This window comes from Oxyura jamaicensis, chromosome 6 (genome assembly GCF_011077185.1).
Source record: "Oxyura jamaicensis isolate SHBP4307 breed ruddy duck chromosome 6, BPBGC_Ojam_1.0, whole genome shotgun sequence".
Taxonomy (NCBI): Eukaryota; Metazoa; Chordata; class Aves; order Anseriformes; family Anatidae; genus Oxyura; species Oxyura jamaicensis.
Window position 1 is genome coordinate 4,063,728 of NC_048898.1, and position 20,900 is coordinate 4,084,627.

At 38.0% G+C, this 20,900-nt stretch overlaps 1 protein-coding gene across 6 annotated transcripts in view; it reads left to right on the top strand.

Moving 5' to 3' along the window:
* HERC4 (HECT and RLD domain containing E3 ubiquitin protein ligase 4) overlaps positions 1-20,900 on the top strand; it is a 48,496-nt gene that overhangs the window by 13,974 nt on the left and 13,622 nt on the right. The window contains exons 1-15 of one of the 6 annotated variants that reach the window (XM_035330597.1): positions 219-352; positions 531-680; positions 3,016-3,302; positions 6,052-6,211; positions 7,235-7,311; positions 8,737-8,958; positions 10,469-10,560; positions 13,099-13,229; positions 14,289-14,449; positions 14,853-14,929; positions 17,085-17,209; positions 17,711-17,770; positions 18,297-18,408; positions 18,740-18,929; positions 20,443-20,615. In XM_035330597.1, the coding sequence (XP_035186488.1) occupies positions 3,077-3,302; positions 6,052-6,211; positions 7,235-7,311; positions 8,737-8,958; positions 10,469-10,560; positions 13,099-13,229; positions 14,289-14,449; positions 14,853-14,929; positions 17,085-17,209; positions 17,711-17,770; positions 18,297-18,408; positions 18,740-18,929; positions 20,443-20,615 (1,806 nt within the window). In that variant the 5' untranslated portion in view covers positions 219-352; positions 531-680; positions 3,016-3,076. Of the gene's footprint in view, positions 1-218; positions 353-530; positions 681-3,015; positions 3,303-6,051; positions 6,212-7,234; positions 7,312-8,736; positions 8,959-10,468; positions 10,561-13,098; positions 13,230-14,288; positions 14,450-14,852; positions 14,930-17,084; positions 17,210-17,710; positions 17,771-18,296; positions 18,409-18,739; positions 18,930-20,442; positions 20,616-20,900 lie in introns of those variants that run through there. The other 5 variants (XM_035330591.1, XM_035330593.1, XM_035330592.1 and 2 more) reach the window with 5 other exon arrangements.

Consider the following 20,900-nt stretch of genomic DNA (forward strand, 5'->3'; position numbering starts at 1 on the left):
GGGGTTCGGCGTGGGGGTCCCCGCGGTGGCCCGCGGCGGTCCGCGGCGGCCGGGCCGGGCCGCGCGTCCCGCCCTGAGGGAGCTGCGGGCTCCGGGCGGCCGGCTGCGCAGCCTCCCGCTCCCTGCTCCCTGGAGCGAGCCTGCGGGAGGCGGCCAGGCCGGCCGGTAGCGCCGCTACTGGGCCCTTGCTGGCGGGGGCTGGGCCGGGGGCTGCCTGCTTTCCTGCCGGGTGTCAGCGCTGGGAGCCTGCCTGCTCACCCCACCTCACGCGGAGCGGTGAGCAGCCCGCAGCTGACAGGGGGACGGGGCTGGCGCGACTGCGTGCGAGTGAAAAGCGCTGCCGGGATCTAAGGTTAAAGTACAAAACTTTTTTTGGGTGCTGGCTCTTCAAACAAAAACAAACCTTCTGTGAGAAGCAGAGAGGAGAAACTTTCCTCTTTTTTTTTTCTTCCCCTAAAGGAGATCAGTCTTGCCTGTGGAAGTCTTGATGCACTATAATCATACATCTTTCCTAACTTCTTGTATTGCAGGTTGAAGCTTGCATTGCACTCACAGATCTGTGAAAGTTGCTGTTGCATAGCTATGTCTTAACTGAAGACGTCTTCATTTTGATGTCCGCTTCTGAACGTGGTACGATATAGCTAGGGAAATATTTGATCATGCCTCATCTCCTGAGATAGGTAAACAGAATGCAAAATATTTTAAGCTGTATGGTTGTTTTCTTGTGAGATCATAAAATGAGGCGTCTTTTTTACTGTATTTTGACTTGTGCAAAGAAAAATAGTTCATCTTGTGCTGGCAGGAATTCTGCTGTTCTTTGGTTTACGTAACACTTTGGTGCTAACTGACGTCTGGCTTCTCTGCGCAGTCTTATATGTAGGCAATTCATATATGTTACGGCCCTGCACAATACAAGATTGAGTGCATGTGTTGTGCATTGTATTCCAAATTATGTTATTTGTGCTGACTTCCTACTAATGATCACAGATGAAAATTTACAGTGATTTTGCACTGTATTGCACTGATTCCTAAATTGCTCTGAAAACATGAGGAAACTTCCTGTGGTGGAAGTGTGATACAAGTAATAGTAAATATCATCGTAAGCTCTTTGCCATCTGGAATACTGAAAATGAAAAAGGAATGTAGCTTTGCATCTTCTCCAAATAGGTACAAAGTCTGTCAGCATAAATACTGTTACTTGCAATCTAGGGGTGTTAGTTAGGGATGCGAGTTAGCAGGGATGACTCTGCCTGTGTGACTTCCTGTTACTGCAGCAGTAACTGTGAAGCGCTAGCCTGTGTTCTGGTTCAAGACTGGGAGTATCCTATTTATTCTCTTTTGCTGTGTAAGTTCGCTTGACTCATAGTAGTTTAAATATAATGATTGACACATCATATTTTTCTTTGTGTTGTGTAACTGGATTGATCAGAGCTGACCAATTTTTTCCAAGCTGTGAGTCAAATGTTGGTTTTGGGGCTCTTGTCAAAGCCATACACAGAGCTTTCTGGAGCCGTGCAAGGCCTCACGTTAATTAACTAGCCTGTACTGACTGTCTCCTTAGAAGACATTTGAGGACTTTTCCTCTGGTTGGCTAGAATTGGTGGTGATTGTCATTTAAATAGTTCTAGATAAGGAATTAGAGAAGCTTTACTGTCGTGCTTTTACTTGGGTGGGCGGCCAAGCTCCACCACAACCGCTCTCTCACTCCCCCTCCTCAAAGAGGAACAGGGAGAAAATACGATGAAGGGGGCTCAAGGGTTGAGATAAGGACAGGGAGATCACGCAGTAGTTATCATGACGGGCAAAACAGACTCAGCATAAGGAGATAGTAAGATTTATTGCCTATTACTAACAAGCTAGAGAAGCGAGAACCAAAGGAAAGAAACCAAAAGCACCTTGCCCCCCATCCACCCTCTTCCACCTCCTCCTCCCGAGCAGCGCAGGGGAACGGGGCAATGGGGGTTATGGTCAGTCTATAGCGCTTCTTCTCCGCCATTCCTTCTCGGTCACTCTCGTCCCCTGTGCTGTGGGGTCCCTCCCACGGGATGCAGTCCTTGCTGAACTGATCCGGCATGGGCTTCCCACAGGCAGCAGCTCTTCAAGAACTGCTCTAGATATGGGTCCGTACCACGGGGTCCATCCCTCAGGAGCAAACTGCTCCAACCTGGGTCCCCCACGGGCAGCAGCTCCTGCCAGGTCACCTGCTCCTGCGTGGGCTCCTCTCCACGGGCTGCAGGTCCAGCCCGGAATCTGCTCCGGCAGGGGTCTTCCACAGGCCGCAGTCTCCGTCGGTGCAGGTCCACCTGCTCCACCATGATCTCTTCCACGGGCTGCAGTGTGGAACCCTGCTCCACCGTGGTACTCCATGGGCTGCAGGGGGACAGCCTGCTTCACCATGGGCCTCACCACAGGCCGCAGGGGACTTCTGCTCCGGTGCCTGGAGCACCTCTCCCCCTCCTTCTTCACTGACCTTGGTGCCTGCAAGGCTGTTCCTCACTCCTCTCACTCTCCCAGCTGCTGTGTGGCACAGAGGTTTTTTTTTCCTGTCTTAAATATGCTCTCACAGAGGCACAAACAACATCACTTATTGGCTCAGCTCTGGTCAGCAGTGGGGCCCTTACTAAACATGGGGCAGCTTCTAGATCCTTCTCACAGAAGCCACCCCCATGGCCCCCTGCTACCAAAACCTTGCCACATAAACCCACTACAAAAATAGTTTAAATAGTTCTAGATAAGGAATTCGAGAAGCTTTACGATGAAAAATATTTAAAATTTTTGAAATAAACTGATAAAACTGAGGACCTGCACATCTTAAAACTGAAATTTGAAATAGGAAGGAAAGCATCGTGCTGCAGTTAATGTAAATTTTGTCTGAGAAAGTAAATCTCCCTTCTGAAAACTGTTCACTAATTTAATATATGGTTATATTGAAAGTGAATATGTGGTTTACATGCTATATAGGAGATAAACTTTGGGGACAATTCTGAAAAACTACATTTTCCTTTTTTTGAACAGCTACACACAAGGAAAATTCTAGAAAAGTGAAGCTGGAAGATCTGCAATCAAGAACATAAACATGTTGTGCTGGGGAAATGCATCGTTTGGACAGCTTGGTTTAGGTGGAATTGATGAAGAGATTGTTTTAGAACCCAGAAAAAGTGACTTTTTCTTAAATAAAAAGGTCAGAGATGTAGGGTGTGGACTGAGACACACTGTTTTTGTCCTGGATGATGGGACTGTGTATACGTGTGGGTGCAACGACCTAGGACAACTAGGGCATGAAAAAGCCAGAAAAAGACCCGGTAAGTTTAGAAGTAATCCATCGCGGAGCGTTACGTGTTTGAATTATGTGCCTCTTGTTTCATTATGCTACATCAAGCCCAAGGCTGTCAGCGTTTTTGCTTGTGCAGAACTGTATGTACAGTAGTTCTTCCAAGAATGGGCATATTTTAAACTTTAAAAGCATTCCCTTGGATCACATGGCTGTGTCTCTGTACTTTTGCCTGCCATGTAGCGGGACAGTGCCGCTAGTTTTTGTTTCCAGCGTGGAACCCCTTCATGTGGGGCTGTGGAGGCCTCGGCTGGCTTTAATCCCAATGGGAGGTGACCTGCCTCAACACGTGGATTAGCATTGCGCTGTGTGGATGGGTTTGGCAGCTGGAGTATGGTGGAAGTGAATACTTGGCACGCCACAGTCCAGAAGCATTCTGTGTATTTTTAACAGTCCAATATAAGATGTAGAGTGGTTCTGATTAAAGCAGTGTGATTTATTTTCTCTTTTTAAGAACTAAAAACTTTTGATAAAAGACTTGTACACATATAGACCGTTATAGGAGTAGGAATTGGAAAAGCCTAAAGGATGCAGTGTATCAGTTCCTTGGACTTTCTTATTCCTGCCTGTGTTACATGTTTGTATCTGCTCCTTGCTAGTGCATTTTGCTAGCAGAAGTGGGTAAACATCTTGTAAGGACTGCAGAGGAGTGTGCACATGGGCTCCCTTCAGAGCTGTGCATGTGAGTCATATCTGCAAGCTACTGAGAATGGAGCAGTGTTTCTGACAGTATTAAAGCATCACGTAAGCAAACTGAAAAGGCTTAGTAAGAGTTTATTCTGACTGCTACGATTGCAATTTTGCAAGTTACTTGGCACAATAATTGATACAAACAGTTCAGATGGAAGCAAGACAGTTAGTACCTCTATTATGCAATATTTTAGTAGTTCTTTGTTCAGAGTTCTGATTTTCGTGCCAAGTAAAGATTTTTCTTGTAGTTTATACATAACTTTTAGAACTGATTTGAATTTCTGTTGGGAAGCGGTAAGCGCATATTAAAACTGATAAATCGAATCCTGTGTAACCCTGTTTCATGAACTTGAATAGAAACTTGTCAAACTTGCTCTGAACACTTGTTATCACCTGGGAAATAGTGCTGAATTGTCTTTTAGATCTAAAAATTATTATAAGTAATCCGACTTTTAATTTTGTTTTTTAAAACAGCCCTGCATGAGTTTGCACATGTAAAAGGCAAATAGCCACTATAAATCTTTTTTAACGTGCTCAGACAGCAGTCTTGAGGGCTGTAATGTCCTCTTTTTTTCTGAAATCCAGTGATTACTGATGATACTATTGAATGTTACAATGGAAGTCGATGCTTTAGGATAATTTTAGTCAAGAGAGGTTCATTATCTTCACAAATGGGTGGAAGTTCTTTTTGGATGTATGTCTGCTAACTAAAGATACTTTTATCACTGACTGCTCATCTTTGCCCCCTCAGTGTCACCAGTGGTGCTATTTAGCTGTTACCTTACCTCTTTCCTCCGCTCAAAGCTCTACTTGCCACAGGGATTGCTTTCTTAATCCATATTAGGCAAAGTCAGTCTGGCTACTTCAGCAGCCAGTGAAGATAATCAGCACCAATGTGCATGGTGTTGCCTGAATTGGAAAGCATGTACATGACTTCTTCCACTGGCAGAGCTGGGGAGGCCTTAATGGGCTAAACTGGGGGGGGTAACCCCTTTAAGAAGACCAGCTGTTAGCAAAATGAACTTATGTCTGCTGCTTTTTTTTTTTTTTAATTCTGTTTTGGAAACTAATTATCTGTTATGTTACAGATATTGTTAACTACTGTTTTGAAACTGACTTAGGCTGTCCTCTGTGTTTACAGAGCGTGTTACATTGATGATATGCAGGCATTTCCAGTGGTGTGGGATTCTCAAGCAGGCATAGAATATACATGTTGGAAAATGGGGCAGAAAATGGCCAGGCAGGCTCTTATTTAACAGAACTGTTGAAAATTCCAGCTGTAATGACAGGCTCTGATGATATTTTTACACCTTTACTGTTCCTGGAATGAAAATGTTAGACTTCTGATCACAAGTCATAAGCACAATAACAAATACATTCAAAGGTACTCAAAAGTACTGATGCAGACTACTGGGAAAAATCACAGGTACTTCAGTGTTTGCTTTTCAGGGGTGTGTAGTGTATATCTAGAACTCTAAGCTTTAGGATCTGTTTCTACAGTAATTTGCATTATAAAGAGGACATTGTGTAGCTAATTGCAAAATCAGTAGCTTTAGTCTTTAATTTGCCCTGCCTTGTTTTGCAGGTTGTTTTTTTGTTGTTGATAATGAATAAGTGAATTTAATTTGTTGTGGTGGAATGTTTTCCACTTGCATAATGTCTACACGTGTAGTCATTTGACAGTAATGTATTTGACCATAATGTTAACTGAGTTTCTTTACTCATTTTCAGATGGCAAGGTTAGAAGAAACAATTAAAGCCCACAGAAACTGCAGATTTTAGTATGTTGTTGCTCTAAGTTAATTCCAGAAACTGTTTTTGTTTGGGTGTCAAATTTAACTTCTGCTAGGATAGTATGTTTATAAATTTCAATTAAAGATATTTTGGCAGAATTCTAGGGTTACTTTGGTGTCATTTTGATGGATATCTAGTAGACAAATGACTAACTGTCATGGACAACGTTAGTTTGTTAGTTTCCTTTTTTAAAAGAAGAAACAACAAACAATTAACTTCCTTTCTTGTCTTCTTAGAGCATGTTGGTGCACTGGATGCCCAAAATATTGTAGCTGTATCATGTGGAGAAGCCCACACTCTTGCACTAAATGACAAGGGTCAGGTATACGCCTGGGGTCTGGCTACCGATGGACAGCTTGGCTTGCCTGGAACAGAGGAATGCATCAGAGTGCCCAGGTTAAAAGCAATAAGTATTTGATAAAGTTATTTTACTTGGAAAAAAATGTACTTGAATCACATTGGTTAGGCTTTTAAAATTAAAAATACATATTAGGAAGTGTATTTTAGCATCTTAGCTATGGCACGTGCATGCCTCAGACTGTTTATTTCCTTTCTCAAAAAGTCAGCTTATGTGAGAAGTGTGGCGTGGATTTGCTTGGTTAGTTTTTGTTTGTTTTTAAATTGTCATCTCCTAAGAGTGGAGGTTATGTTGCAAAAGTAGTATGGGTGTTTTTTTGTTTTGCTTTTGACATAAGAAAAATCACAAGCAATAGTTCCTCAAAACATGAGTAATTTATAACTTGGCCATGCCTATCTGTGACGTATAGATATGAAGGATATAAATACCAGTTAACCCTTAATAAAGGTTGTTTATTTCTGTATCAAATCTAGAAGTCCATAGGCCTTTCGGAAACTCCTGTTTTTCTCATAAAAAAGGAAAGCATTCTAGATTAAATGTGGTTTTATATAGTATTTGCAACTTGTTGATAATATTGTGTGATAAGTTAATATACCGAGATAGAAAAAAATCATTCAAACTATAACAATGTAATTCAGCCTTTCTATCAAATACTGATGTAAAGAAGAGTAATGCATCATAAAACCTCATTTCTTTTGACAACTAAAAAGAAAGAGCCTCTCTTCTTGCTTCCTGTATTCATTGGCTCCATTCAGCTGCGTGACATCTCCTTCCTAGTCTCTTTAAAGTACATGAAACTCCTTAATTCTTCATTATGTTTTTTTTTCCTGAATTAATTAATTTGAAAATAAGACAACTTGTCATTAGATGTATTAGCAAAGAAGCAATTTTGACATAAGACTTTGCTGAATAGCTGTAATTAAAGTTAGAATATTTAAATTAGTTTCATATATACTTCAATGGAAAGGATGCACTTGCTTTATGTTACCATTTGGTGTGACTTTAGATTTCAGACCGTGACCTAGTAGCTTAATTCCTTCTCTGTTTTCTTATCCCAATAGAAATATTAAAAGCTTATCAGAGATCCAAATTGTGCAAGTTGCTTGTGGTTATTATCACTCACTTGCACTCTCAAAAGGTAAGCAAGATTCTTCTGAAGTTTTGTGTAGTTTATTACCTGGGAACTCTGAAGTTTTCAACATTCCACTTCAGTGAAACTTGAATTTAAAAAATAAATGTACAAACAAAGGTAGTGTTGGTTATTCTGCTTTCTTTTTTCTTGTGCTTTTTTTGACTTTTTTTTTAACAACATCTTGCTTTCAGGTAATTTCCTTTTTTCTTTCATCATTTCTCTCCTTGTTCCATCTCTTTCATCCTGCTAGCATACTACTTTGTCACTAGTCTTTTATTATAGCCTGTAACTTCAAATTATTCAGGCTTGCAGGCAATGATTTCCTCATTGCTTTTCTATTGCAAAACCTCTATTTTGTTGGTGATTCTACAGTTAAAATGAAATGTCCCCTTATAACCCACATTTTGAAAGTTCTAAATGTGTCCTCAAAACTTTCAGGTGGGCTCTGAGAACATACTTACTTGGCCTCACTTGTTTGTCTAACAAATACAGCTGTCTGGAAATGAAGACAAATGTGAATTTAAACTTAGTTTGTGTTTGTTTTTACTGCGACAAAAGAGAGTTGTGGCCAAAACTTTCTTTGAAATTGGGTGCTGAACAGGGTGAATTTCCACCATGGAAACATAGAGCATTAAGGGAAAAAAAAAAAAAAACAGGAAAAAAAGGAGTAATGTCTGTCAGTATTTCTTAACAACCTGTGGTAAAATACAAACTACATAAACTTGGGTGATGTATTAATTGTATGCTGATTATTTTAAATAAAGTTTATACCGATACATGCCTTGATTGAGCACATAACTTTTTAAACTAGGCTTGTATTGAGGGTTTTCCGTGCCATTTTGCATTTGCTGGCATCTTTGCCCCTTATAAACTAGTGAGATTCCTTTGTTTTCAGGATATATAGACTGAGATATTAAAATAACGCTTTGCCTGAATTAAGAGCAGCAGTGTAACGTGTTCAGTAACAGAATTGTACTTCTAAGTGTTCTGCTGCTCAAAGGTGCCAATTTAATAGGACTTTGTCATTTAAAAATCACGGTGTTTAAAATACTTTAAAGCTTTGCGTACAGCATCCATGAAGAGTCGTATTACTAATTCAGGGGGTTGCTGCTGCATGTTTCAGTTTGTCACGTGTTGTAGTATTTTGCTTTTTTCTTCTGGTTTTGAGAGAACATGCAGTAGTAATGTATTAACTCTTGTAGTAGTGATGAGGGTTTTGAAAGTGATTTAAATATTTGGGTTGAACACCTGCAAATTACAGATTGCTTAACTTCAAAAGTGAGTGAGTCTGTTCAGTGATCTGTGTGCATTGTCAAATCCAAAAATATTTGAAGAGTAACTGTCTAACCTCACTTCTAGTTTTTCTAACAGTAAATAAACTTTATAGAATTAAATGATACTGATTGTACTTACTGTTATCTTTTTAAACAGGAAGTGAAGTGTTTTCCTGGGGACAAAATAAATATGGCCAGCTGGGCTTAGGTTATGAGTACAAAAAGCAAAACTCCCCACACGTGATTAAATCTCTGCTGGGAATCCCTTTTGCACAGATTGCAGCAGGAGGAGCTCATAGTTTTGTATTAACTCTTTCTGGAGCAATTTTTGGATGGGGACGAAACAAATTTGGGCAGCTGGGTCTTAATGATGACAATGGTAAGTAAGTATTTCTACACTAAAACTTCATGCTGAAGGTCTTGGTTTGTGAATCTAAAGATACCGGTATTCGTAGAAAAGGAGCAGACAAAACAAACCTTTGTTGAATATTGTCTGATAGTGGTGATGTCATGTGAGTTTATATAAGGAGGGCAGAGTTCCACCGCCAGCTATTTTGTAGTGGAAGTTCGGACAGCATTATGTTGAAATTCTAGCTGGCTTGACTTTTTTTCTTTCCCTGTTCTAGATTTTTCTGCCTTCTGCTTTTTGAGTGGGATTGAATTAAGATACTATGCAGTAGCTACAGTTTGAAATGAGTTTTAGGTAGATTTAACTGCTGGACAAAAAAAGTGAAGTACTGAAACTATTTGATTGTCCTTAGAATGTTTAAGATAGTAAATAGTAGTTTATTCCCACTATACAGATATTGTCCTTTCTCAGGCCACTTCTGAAAATTGTTCATAATTTTCAGCTACTTCCAAAACTTCCTCCATTATAATGCCAATACTCAATAATAATTAAACAAACAACAAAAAAAAGTAGACAAAGGTTTGTTTCTTTGTTAGTTGTATTACATTACATAAACGCCGTCAGGGCACAGGGCTCCAAGATGGAAGTCTATGATGCCAGATTCCCTCAATACTCAATTCATTATTCAATAATCTACATGGTTCATTATTCAACAATCTACATCTAATTTCAGGAATTCATGCTTTCTCACTGATTCCTTGTTCTCAACACCCTTTAAAATCAGAAAAATACGTTGCAGTTGAAATGTGTATCTGAATTCATGCTTTAAATCTGGCTGCAGTCATGTAACAAGAAAATTGCACATTCTTCATCTGATGTTTTCCCCATGAAATTTGATTTCTTGGGAATTTTCGGTTGCTTCTGTATTCTCTTTGGAAAAGTGTATGGCCCCCAATTTTGTATACAGCATCGCTTTTCACTAAAATCCATTTTTTTCTGATGTCTATATAGAGTCTTTTTTCAGACAAGTGTACCTGACAAATTTTTAGGCGTTAGCATTAACATTTATGAAATACAGTGTTTGTGCAACTGGGTGACAAAGTTGATTTGTTGCCGCACTAGAGGGAAGTTAGTTGTGCCTCCTAACTATTCAGTGTTCCATTCTATTATACCTTTAATAATATAGAACTGTGACCAACTGATACTAATTTATTGGAAAGCTTCACAGTTGTGAAGCTCATAAACACCTCAGAACATCCATTGCTTTTTTCTTTTCTCATGGCCAATGGCAGGTACTAGTGAAACTGAGGCTCGTTGCTAAAAAGTACATTAGTATAGTAGTTCTTTGTTTTTCTGTAGTAGCTCTTTCATCTAAAAGTTGTATAAACCCTGTCACAGCGATTGCATTCTGTTGAGAACTGTAAAATGCTTGTTTGGTTGGAACCAAATAAGAATGAATAGGCCAGACTATTTGTTTTCGTTTTTTGTTTGTTTGTTTGTTTTCAAAATAAGCATTCTACTGCTGTATTAAACCTCTCAGACAGGTATGTTCCTACCCTGCTGAAGTCGTTGAGAACTCAGAAGGTTGTTCATATTTGTTGTGGAGAAGATCATACTGCTGCCCTTACAAAGGTACAATATTTAAATATATGTTTATACTTTGATTTTGAATGTTTTCAGGAGAAGATGCTACCTGATTAGGAAATAACAAACAAAATTCCACTTATAATTTCTTCAAAGTTTTTTGGATGAAATTGAGGAAGACTGGAAGAATGGTTAAATATTTGGAGAAAAAAAAAAACTTACCAAATACAAGAAATCTTTCTGTAGTTTTAGATTTTTGTCAGATTTAGTAAAGGTGAGCACACAAAATAGAGCATTTTTGATAAGACAATGCATGTTATATTATTAAAATTGTGCAGGTATTGAAATTTATATTAGAATATACTAAAGAGATAGCTGTTTTCTGAAGGTAATGCCTCTAGTGTTGTTTTTATCACTTATCAGGCCAAGTTAATTTCAAATTTAAATTGCACGCCAGAAGGATTGGGGTGTGTATGGTTGTTGGGAGGTACTAAATTGCAATTTGCTGCTTATGTCCTATTGGCAAACAGAAGAAATTGAAGATTTACATCATCTACTAGAAAGTATTATATTGTGAGGTTCTATGGCAAGATAGTCATTTATTTCAAGGCCATTTTGGGAAAAAAAAGAAGAATGTATTCTGTGTCCGTGTGACATTCATATATATATATATGTAAGAATCAATCAAAATAGTTGGAAAGTTTAAATGTGCCAAGTTGCTGTGTATATGTAACTGTTGGCTAAATGCATAATCTGCAGTCTCGTGTTTGTTTAAGGTTTGGATGCTTTAAGGAGGAACATAGAATGTAATGCTAGAGCTCTTTTACTCATCTTAGTGATGGATAGTGCTTTTCAAGCATGAAGTGATAAGTACCCTTATTTTGTGGTGGGTAAAATAGTACACATATGCATCTTTCTTTAAATGATTGACTCCTCTACCTTCCTGTGTTCCGATATTTGAATTCAACTTCAACATTTAGGTATAAATCAGTAGGTGTTAATGTTCTGATCTTTCATTTTGTACATCACTCTTGATAAAATGTGTCTATTTATAAACAATGTTTTGAACTTGTAAATAGCAGTGGACAAGTATTCTGACCAATTGAGATCTGGACGTGACTAAATATTCATTTATCTTCTGAGTCTGTATTCAGAACTTTGTTGTAGAAGGTGTTGGAATTTTTGAAGTAACTATTTTTCATTTTTTTCTCTGAAGAAAAAAATCTGTATTTACTCTCTTGAAGAATGTACACTTTTTAATGTATGTTTGAATTTTTAAACTGCAACAAACAAAAGTTTTGAACAATGTGGTTTGTCTAAGTATGGCTATACCCTTGTTGCTTATAAAAGCTTAATTGTCTATAGCGGAAGGAGAAAACTGTTCACAAACAATTACTTCTTGTCATAAAATATTCTCTTGCTTTGACTGGAAAAGACGTGGCAACTTTGCAGTCATGAAATGGATATTTATGTATTGCATAAAGTTATGCAATACATAATGTAAAATACAATGGAAATACAGAATGTAAAGAATTATATTCTATATGTTTTCCCCTTCTTAATATATGGAAGTGAACTTCGAACTTGCTTTGATGGACTCAATTAAGATACTAAATTTACTGTAAATTGTATGATTTTATGTTACCCATTTATATAGGTCCATTTTTCCCTTGCATGATAGGCCTTTCAGAACCAGGGGTCTTGATACATGTTTTGTAGACAGTACTGTGTGTATGTGAGAGCATTTTTTCAATTCCTTCTGAAGTTCAGAAAAACCTGTCACTGTTTGTTATCCTGATCCAGTGAATGAGGCTGTTGTTTTTTCTCAGTGGATGCTGCCATTTTAATGATGATTTCCAGCAGAGGTCCAGTCTGATGCAGAGTAGAATTGAAAGAAAGAGCTTTACAATTTCAAAGCATTTCAAAATGGAAAGTTTCAAAGTTGTTGTAAGGTAAGTTGTATAATTTATGTAAATAGTTCTGATTTAATATTCATTCATTAAAGTTTTTGGTTAATTTATTGATAAATTAATCAAAAACACTTCTAAAAATGACTTGCCTTACAACAAGGATGAATTTTTCTGGATTGTCCTTCCAAATAATTAAGCTGGCTATTTCAGTCATACTCTGCATCATCTATCTGAGGAGGGCAGCTTCCTATTTGTAATTGTTTTCAAATTCCTATTCAAGATTTAAAAGCCAAAGTATACTTCTTAACAGTAAGAATTTATGTAGCGTTAGAGTTCATCAAGAGAACTGGAAGAGAAAAAAAAACACAAGGACTAGTATCTTGTAATAACACAAGTTAATGACAGGACTCTATTGTATGCTAGTATGGAAATTGCAAGAATAAGATTTAACATGAATACACGAATAAGGTAATACTTGATAGCTATGCCACGTTTTCATAACTGCAGTTACTTTGTGATCCTTCTGTGTCTCAGGACCCTCTTGAACCCTCTTTTCTGTCTTTTTCCCTGCAATTCCAAAATTATCAGACAAGGTAATTTATTAAGCCCCTGTTTCTGATAATTTTCTTGTTCCAAGATATACAATTATTTTAATCCACATAATTTATTTGTTTAGGAAGGTGGGGTTTTTACATTTGGAGCTGGAGGCTATGGTCAGTTGGGTCATAACTCTACCAGCCATGAGATAAACCCAAGGAAAGTTTTTGAACTTATGGGAAGTGTTGTCACGCAAATCACTTGTGGCAGGTAAGGTCTCTTCTGTGCTAGTGCTGTGAATCTTATAAATTACTTGTTTTGTATAAAACTTCACATATATTCTAATACGTATTTTTTCCTTAACCTTGGTGGTTAGGGAAGATGAGATAAATAAGGACTTTAAATACCTTTAGCTAGCGACGTTACTGGGGTTTTAAAAACATTCAGTGGAAGAACTAAAGGATGTTACACTGAGAGTTCTGATTCTCTACACTGAAAATGTTAATGATATGGTGCTGTTTATTGCTGTCACTTCATCATTTCCTATTAAAGAATTAGGGTGTATGGGGAGATACTCTCACTTCACTGAGGATAAATAAAATTTGGAAACATACATCATTTTTCTCAAATATCTGTAAAACTGTACTGTACTTCAGTTCCTAATGTTGTTTGTTTTAATTATATATTATTAATAATAACACCCAAGAAATTTTGAAAAATTATCAATGCAGATGAAAATGTCCTTGTCCAAAGAATTGCATTCTAAGACAAAATGGGGGAGACAACATAATTTTTGAAGAGATGGGCATATCTTGTTATTTGGGTTAAAAAACACATTATGTAATCCTTTCTGCATTGTGGTTGACACTAACTGGACCAATTCCCTTTTATTAGTTTATGTGAACTCAATACTGGTTCTTCCCAGGAGGATGATAGGGAAGGGGGCATCTGGAATTGAGATGGAGAAAATGGGATGCAGCCATTCTGGTAGAAACTGCAAATTTCGGAATGTCCAGAGAGATGCCCTAAAGGTCAGACTGTGGATAGGCAGGGTTTCAAGGCAAAACCTGGCATCTCCATTTCCTGAATGCTTCCATGAAAACAGAATGTTGTGTATTGCACTGTCACTTGAAGTATTGCCATTGCTAATCAAGATGTGGAGTTTGTGATGAGACCTTTAACAGAGTTTTTAACTTTTAACAAAATTCTTAGATTGCATAAGGCACGTTATGGTGCTTTTAACAAAATTCTTAGATTGCATAAGGCATGTTATGGTGCTTATGTTTTTTTTTCTTTTTCTTTTTTTTTTTTTCCATTTTTTTCCACTAGACAGCACACTACTGCGTTTGTTCCTTCATCTGGAAGAATTTATTCTTTTGGACTTGGAGGTAATGGGCAATTAGGTACAGGAACAACCAGTAACAGGAAAAGTCCCTTCACAGTAAAAGGAAACTGGCTTCCTTACAGTACTCAGTGCCTGATACCCAGAGGTAAGCAACACCTGGTGGATTCACTCTTTCTATTCCTGTTGCTTTTTAAGTGTTTCTTGGCTCTTGAGATTTTAACTGAACATGGAATATAATCACTTCCTTCTACACAGTTTGTTTTCACTGTGCTCTAGTTCACTGAAGTTCATTTCTGCTGTAAGAAATACTTGCAACAATTTCTTGCTTTGTGGTTGGGGTAGGTGCTTTGTTAGCACTGGAGCTACCACTTAGAGCTGTTAGTGTTTACCTCCATTAAAGGTAGCTTTAGTTATTGCATTGCCAAGATCTGCCCAGACCAAGGTTACATAATGAAGGAACCGTTTCCTAATTGAGTATGTTGATTGCAGTGTCTTGAGTGTTTCTCAAATCCACATTTTCAGTTGATGTTTTTTTATTCTTATTGCAGATAGTGAGCAGTATTACTGTGTAAAGAGAATTTTCTCTGGTGGGGACCAAAGCTTTGCACACTACTTTTCTCCACAGGTAATACATCAAATACACTTTAGAACCAAGCTGAATTTATTTTGTTCTGATGCATTTTAAGAGATACTTCATACTGAAGATGCAGAAGTATGCTGTAAAGTTCTAAACTGTGGAAGCACAAGACATTGCATCAATTAGCAATGAGAAGACTTGGATCCAGTCTATTGAGTGTTAGCTGTCAGTTAGCTTATGAAGCTTTTTGGCACAGGCTCTTTCCCTGAGTCATGAATGCATGCCCTCTTTCCTTTTTAAAGAATCAGAGCGATTGAGGTTGGAAGCGACCTCTGGAGGTCATCTCGTCCAGCCCCCCTGCTTAAGCAGGGCCACCCACAGCAGGTTGCCCAGCACCATGTCCAGGTGGCTTTTGAATAGCTCCAAGGAGGAAGAATCCACAACTGTTCTGGGCAGCCTGTGCCAGCGCTCAGTCAAAAGCACCTTTTCCTTTGAAAAAGGAAAAGCTCAGAGCTCTTCTTCCCTGCCCTTGTCTGCTTTGTTCTGCTCTGTAGCCAATACAGCATGCCACAGTGATGAACAAACAAACAGAGCTGACGTTTTGCTAAAAATGAAAAGTCGTAACACAGTTTATGTTGTAATAGTTTTGTACTAACCTTAGAACAATAATCTTTAAAAGAACAAGAATTGATCTGTTTAAGTTCCAGTGGCTGGGGAGAGGGGGAGGTCTGGGAGGACTTGACAGCAGTAATGGCTGGGAGTGTGACGGAAAGGAAATGCTCTTAGAAGGTGACTTGGGAGGAAAGAACAAGGTGAAGATCTATGCCTGGATTCACATAGAAGCTATTTCCAAATAATAGCCCAGGAGATTTTAGACCACAGGGATTAGTGAAGCAGGAATTAATTGAAAATAGGAGGTGAAAAAGTGATGACACAAAGGGAATCAGTAAAGGTTTGGGGGGAAACATGTTTGTTGCCAAGAAAAACTGGGGTCAGGCAACCCTGTGCTCCCACAGCTTATTCTGCTTGTGATTTTTTTTTTTCTGTTTTCCCCCTCTTAATTCTGATTGAGTTTTGGTAACTATTTCTGTATTTAATAGAAGCTTGTTTAACAAGTGTACACCGAAAAACTAACTGGTAGTGTAGGATCAAAACTTTTTTATTAAAATTCCACTCATAAAAAAGATTACTGCACAAATTTCATAAAGTAGATTGTGACTGACTAATTGAGGTAAACTTAAGACTGAATGCAGTTATTGTGGTTTGTTCTGAACAAAAAGTGTTAGCAATAGATGGACTTTGATGATGCAGAAGCATCCTTTTTAGAACTCCGTAGTTCGCTAATTTGCATTCTTTCAAAGCCACGTGAGTACTGTACTCCTGGGACTTGGATGTCCTTGCCAGCTAAGGGGTCTCAGCAGGCAAAAAAAACAGCAAGAGCATTTCTTGTTCTGATCCTCCCTTTCTGAGGATGGGATCAGAAGTACTGATTTTGGGCAACAGCTAGTCATGGTTACACTGGATCAGCTGTGTTGTAAAGAGCATGTCCTCGGGAGAAATGTCTTCTTTTACTAGTTTAACCTTATTTTTGGTGCTGTGTGCTACCTCTTTTTGAATCAGTGCTCTTACTCATAAAGGTTTTCTTGCTTCTATTCCTGTTTTGTGTTAGAAATCTCACGGGAATTCATTCAGTTTGAGCAGCACATCAAAATGCAGCGTGTATGATAATGTAGTAAACATTCAGAGAAACGTGATTCATTCTCAGAAGCGTCTGATGGATATGGGGTGGGAGAGCAGCTGTCTGAGAAATTGAATGGGTCCTTTTCTGTATGCTCACAGCCTGGCAGTGAGCTAAGTGGCTGACAGTGACCAGAGAATAAAAGTGTTTGCTACTCTTGTCTAAAGCTTGTTTAGTGTTCATCTCCTAGAAAAGCGCTTGTATGTTTAGGGGGTTTACCATGAAATAACCTGTGATGTGAAGTAACACACTAATCTCGATGGTTTTAGTTTATCATAGCTTACTTTGCTTTCATAGCAAGTGTGGAACTGCTAGAATATAGTAAATTGATTCTTGGGCTTGTTTCAAATAATAGTCTAGGTAGTCAAATTGTCAATCAATGAAGAGAAAAAGATCTTAGCCACAGGACTGTTTTTCTGGAAATGGGTTTAATGTGCCTGATTTTTTGTTTTCTTTACAATTTAGAACATGGTGCCGCCAGATGATTTCAGGTATCCTGATGTTTTGAAGCAGATCTGGACTGTGAATGAAACATTTATTCAGAGATTGCTGACTTTCCCATCTGGAAGACTTCCTGTAGAGATCGCTAAGTAAGTATTGTAGAGGAAATAAGTTGTCTTCAGTAATTTTATATATGATTTGGGCGTGACTGTGGTTTTGTACGTAGCAAGGGTAATCTTAATTACTGCTTTTATTACGTACAGAGCTTTTGTTGTGCTTTCATTGTCATGCTTATCATGTGGTTTATCTCCTTTGCTCTGTCTCATCTCTGTCACAGTTTAGGTCACTGCTCCATACAAGATTAAGTTCCACTTGGAAAAATAATAATGTGTATAACTCTGAATATTGCTGCTATCTTACTAAAGGAGGTTGCAAAGAAATTAAAAACCAACTGCAAGTCTCTTGTTTTTTAGCTGCCTTAAGCGTTGAGTCTTGAATGGAGGTTTTACAGGATGTTGTTTCGTCATATTCAAGTGAGAGTTAGGTCCTATGTACTATGTTACTTATGAAGGATTAAATACATTAATTTTAAAGAAAATGCTAATTTGTAAAAAGAAGTGTAACTTCGTCTTTCATTTGAACAATTTCAGTGAAATTGATGGAACATTCTCCTCAGCTGGGTGCCTCAATGGGAGCTTTTTGGCTTTGAGGTAGGTGGTCAGGCTGTTAAACAAGTATTCCTGTGAACAAAAGAATTAATGGTGGCTTCCTCCTAGTGTCTCTTGTTTCAACTATGACACCTTCCCACTATTTTCCCTTCTTAGTATTACTCTGATGCTTTCAGTTTAACCTTATAGCTCCTTTGCTACATGTAGTTTGTCAGCTGGCCCAAGTGCAGTATGTCTTCTGCCAGTTCTTGGAAGTGTGTGCCACCTGGCTGCTGCCATTTAAGCCAGCAAAAGTAATTATTTAGCAGCCACAAGTTGTATATAATTCAAGGGGAATATATTGTACAAGCTGGTTTATATCTTGGTGATTGCCAAGATCTAAAGCATGACTGCCTTGTAGTTAGAGAAGACTTTCATTCAGTTGTTTCAAATGTTGTGTAAGAGTGATACTGTGATCACTAACATTTTAATTCCCTGTTAAATAAGGTTAAAAATTAAAGGTGAAAAATTTGTAGAGTCCTCAGAATACAGGATTCAGTCTTTCTCTAATTTTTTTTTCTTGCTGTAGCAATGATGATCATTACAAAACCAGCAGTAGATTCTCAGGGGTTGATATGAATGCTGCTAGACTACTATTTCACAAACTTATACAGCCTGACCACGCTCATATATCACAACAGGTTTGTGCTGCATATTTTCATTTTGTTTGGGATCACCTTACTTTGTAGCTATAGAGAAATACTTTTGGTATGCTTGCTCCAATCCTTTTAATATCTTTCTTTAGTCAATCACATATCAACTACAAATAGGTAAAACTGTATTGTGCTGTGCCAGAATGTAACACACCAGGATATTGTATGTCTTTAAATTTCAAAACCAAGACAGTATATTAAATAATACAACACAGGTTAAAGTCTTGATTGTTCTCTCATTTACTTTTGATCTAGGTGTGGGATTTTGTTTAAATGCCCAATTGCATTAACACAAACTGCATTCTATTATGCATTGCAGGTGGCAGCTAGTTTGGAAAAGAACCTTATTCCAAAACTGAGCAGCTCCTTACCAGATGTTGAAGCTTTAAGACTGTATCTTACGCTACCCGAGTGCCCACTGATGAGCGATGCAAACAATTTCACAACTTTAGCTATTCCCTTTGGAACAGCTATTCTGAACCTAGAAAAAGCTCCTCTGAAAGTTCTTGGTAAGAAAATGAATTTTTTACTATTCAACTGTAGGATCTACAAACAAAGATGTACAGAAATTCCATCAGTGATGACATGGTCGCAACAAGACCTACTTGTGTATTTGCAGTTTTGTAGAACTCCTCAATGAGAAAGTTAAGGGTTAATGTTGCTTGCTATATACGAAAACACCTATCCTGTTGCTTCTGAGTGAGTTAGCTGGCCATCCATATTGATTCATCTGGTTTTGTAATCATTGGAATCGTTACATTTGGGAGGAATTATACTACATACATGAGTGCATTTGATTTGTGTCTTTGCACTTTAAAGTGAAAATTGTTTGCTCAGACAACTAACAAGCACTTAAGTAATTTACAGGAGTGCTACAAAGCAGATATTAAATTGTCTTTGTTTTCACTGTAGTACCTGTTTTTTTTTTTTTTTTTTTGAGATCCATGTTATCTCACTGATGCTAAGATGCAGTCTTGAAATATGCAGATTAGAATAGTGTTTTGTTTTTGTTTTTTTTTTTAATTTCCTTGCACTTTTTTTATTGTGACTCCTGTCACCAAGGATTCAGCTTGAGGAGTTGAGATACCAGAACGTTTCCTTTGTACTTAGTATATTTTTTAAAAGGGTACTTTCTTCTTCATTGAGGTGGTGTGTTTTTGATTTATTTTTTTCCCTTTACTTGTAACCCACCTCTTAAACTTCGCAGTAGTTTTTGGTGAGTGTAAAGTGTGCTGTCAGTAAAAAGCTTGCCTGCTATAAAGAAAAGCAAACTGATAATTTCTTTGGACTGCAGGCCCTTTTTTATGTTGCTTCACTACAAGTGTTTCCAATGTTATTTCTAGGACCCTTTGCTTAAGGTTTCAAGATTTGAGCCACCTGTTTCATGTCAGAAGTAACTTAATGACACTACTGTGTACTTTGGATAAACAGACTTAATTTAAAGAGTTGGTGTGTAACGGTAGGAGCATAGAAATAGAAGGTTTTTTTACAAAGAGCGGTTTATTGTTCAAAAGTTTGCACCACTCTTTTAAACATTTTTTTTTTTTTGAAAGAAGCATTCCCTTTGAAAGCAGTGGCCCGTTCTACCTTACTTTTCCCCACCTCAAAATACCTTTTCATACACTTTGCTTAGTTGTCTTCTGCTCTCTAATTTGTTTTATGTCTTTTTGTACTCTCCAGAGCTTCCCCATTTCAGTAATGCTTACACATGGTCAGCTGCTAATGCCCTTTTTGTGCTGTTTTAAATCCCAGAATGGGGTGGGAGAGGGGTGTAACACTAGAATAATACACCAGAACCATTTCAAAGTTGAAAGTCTTTTGCTTCCCCAAGTCTTACTGTATAGAGAACTGAATTTGTATTGAAGTGTCAATATTTTGTTGTTCTTTCTCTGCCCACCTGTCTTTAGTTTTTGGTAACTGACAAGTGTGCTTTCTAATAAAGCATGTTTTTTAATTAAGAGTAGCGTAACATACTGTTGTAGTGGCAAGTACTACATTTATGTGTTCACCGTTTGTTGACAGAAAATTGGTGGTCTGTACTTGAACCTCCATTATTCCTCAAGATAGTGGAACTCTACAAGGATGTTGTGGTCCACCTCTTGAAGTTGTATAAGATTGGCATTCCTCCATCTGAAAGAAGAATATTTACCAATTTTCTGCACACAGCTTTCAGAGTTCTGGAAATATTGCATAGAGTATGTTTACATAAATTTTAACCAATTATTTTGTTTGTTTCTGTCAGCATCTGTGCTGTGTAGTTGTTGAAAGAAGTTAAATAACTAAAGAGTTTTAAATATTTAGACTTATATCTGCAGAAATATTTGTAGTTGTTCCATTTAGACCTATGAACCATTGGAATTCTGGATTCCAATCTGACATGGTGATGGAATTATCACAGACTGACCCAGTCAATTGCACCTGTGAGGGTATGTTGGAAAGAATTGCCTCTTAAGTTTGAAATGATAGCAAATAATGTCACA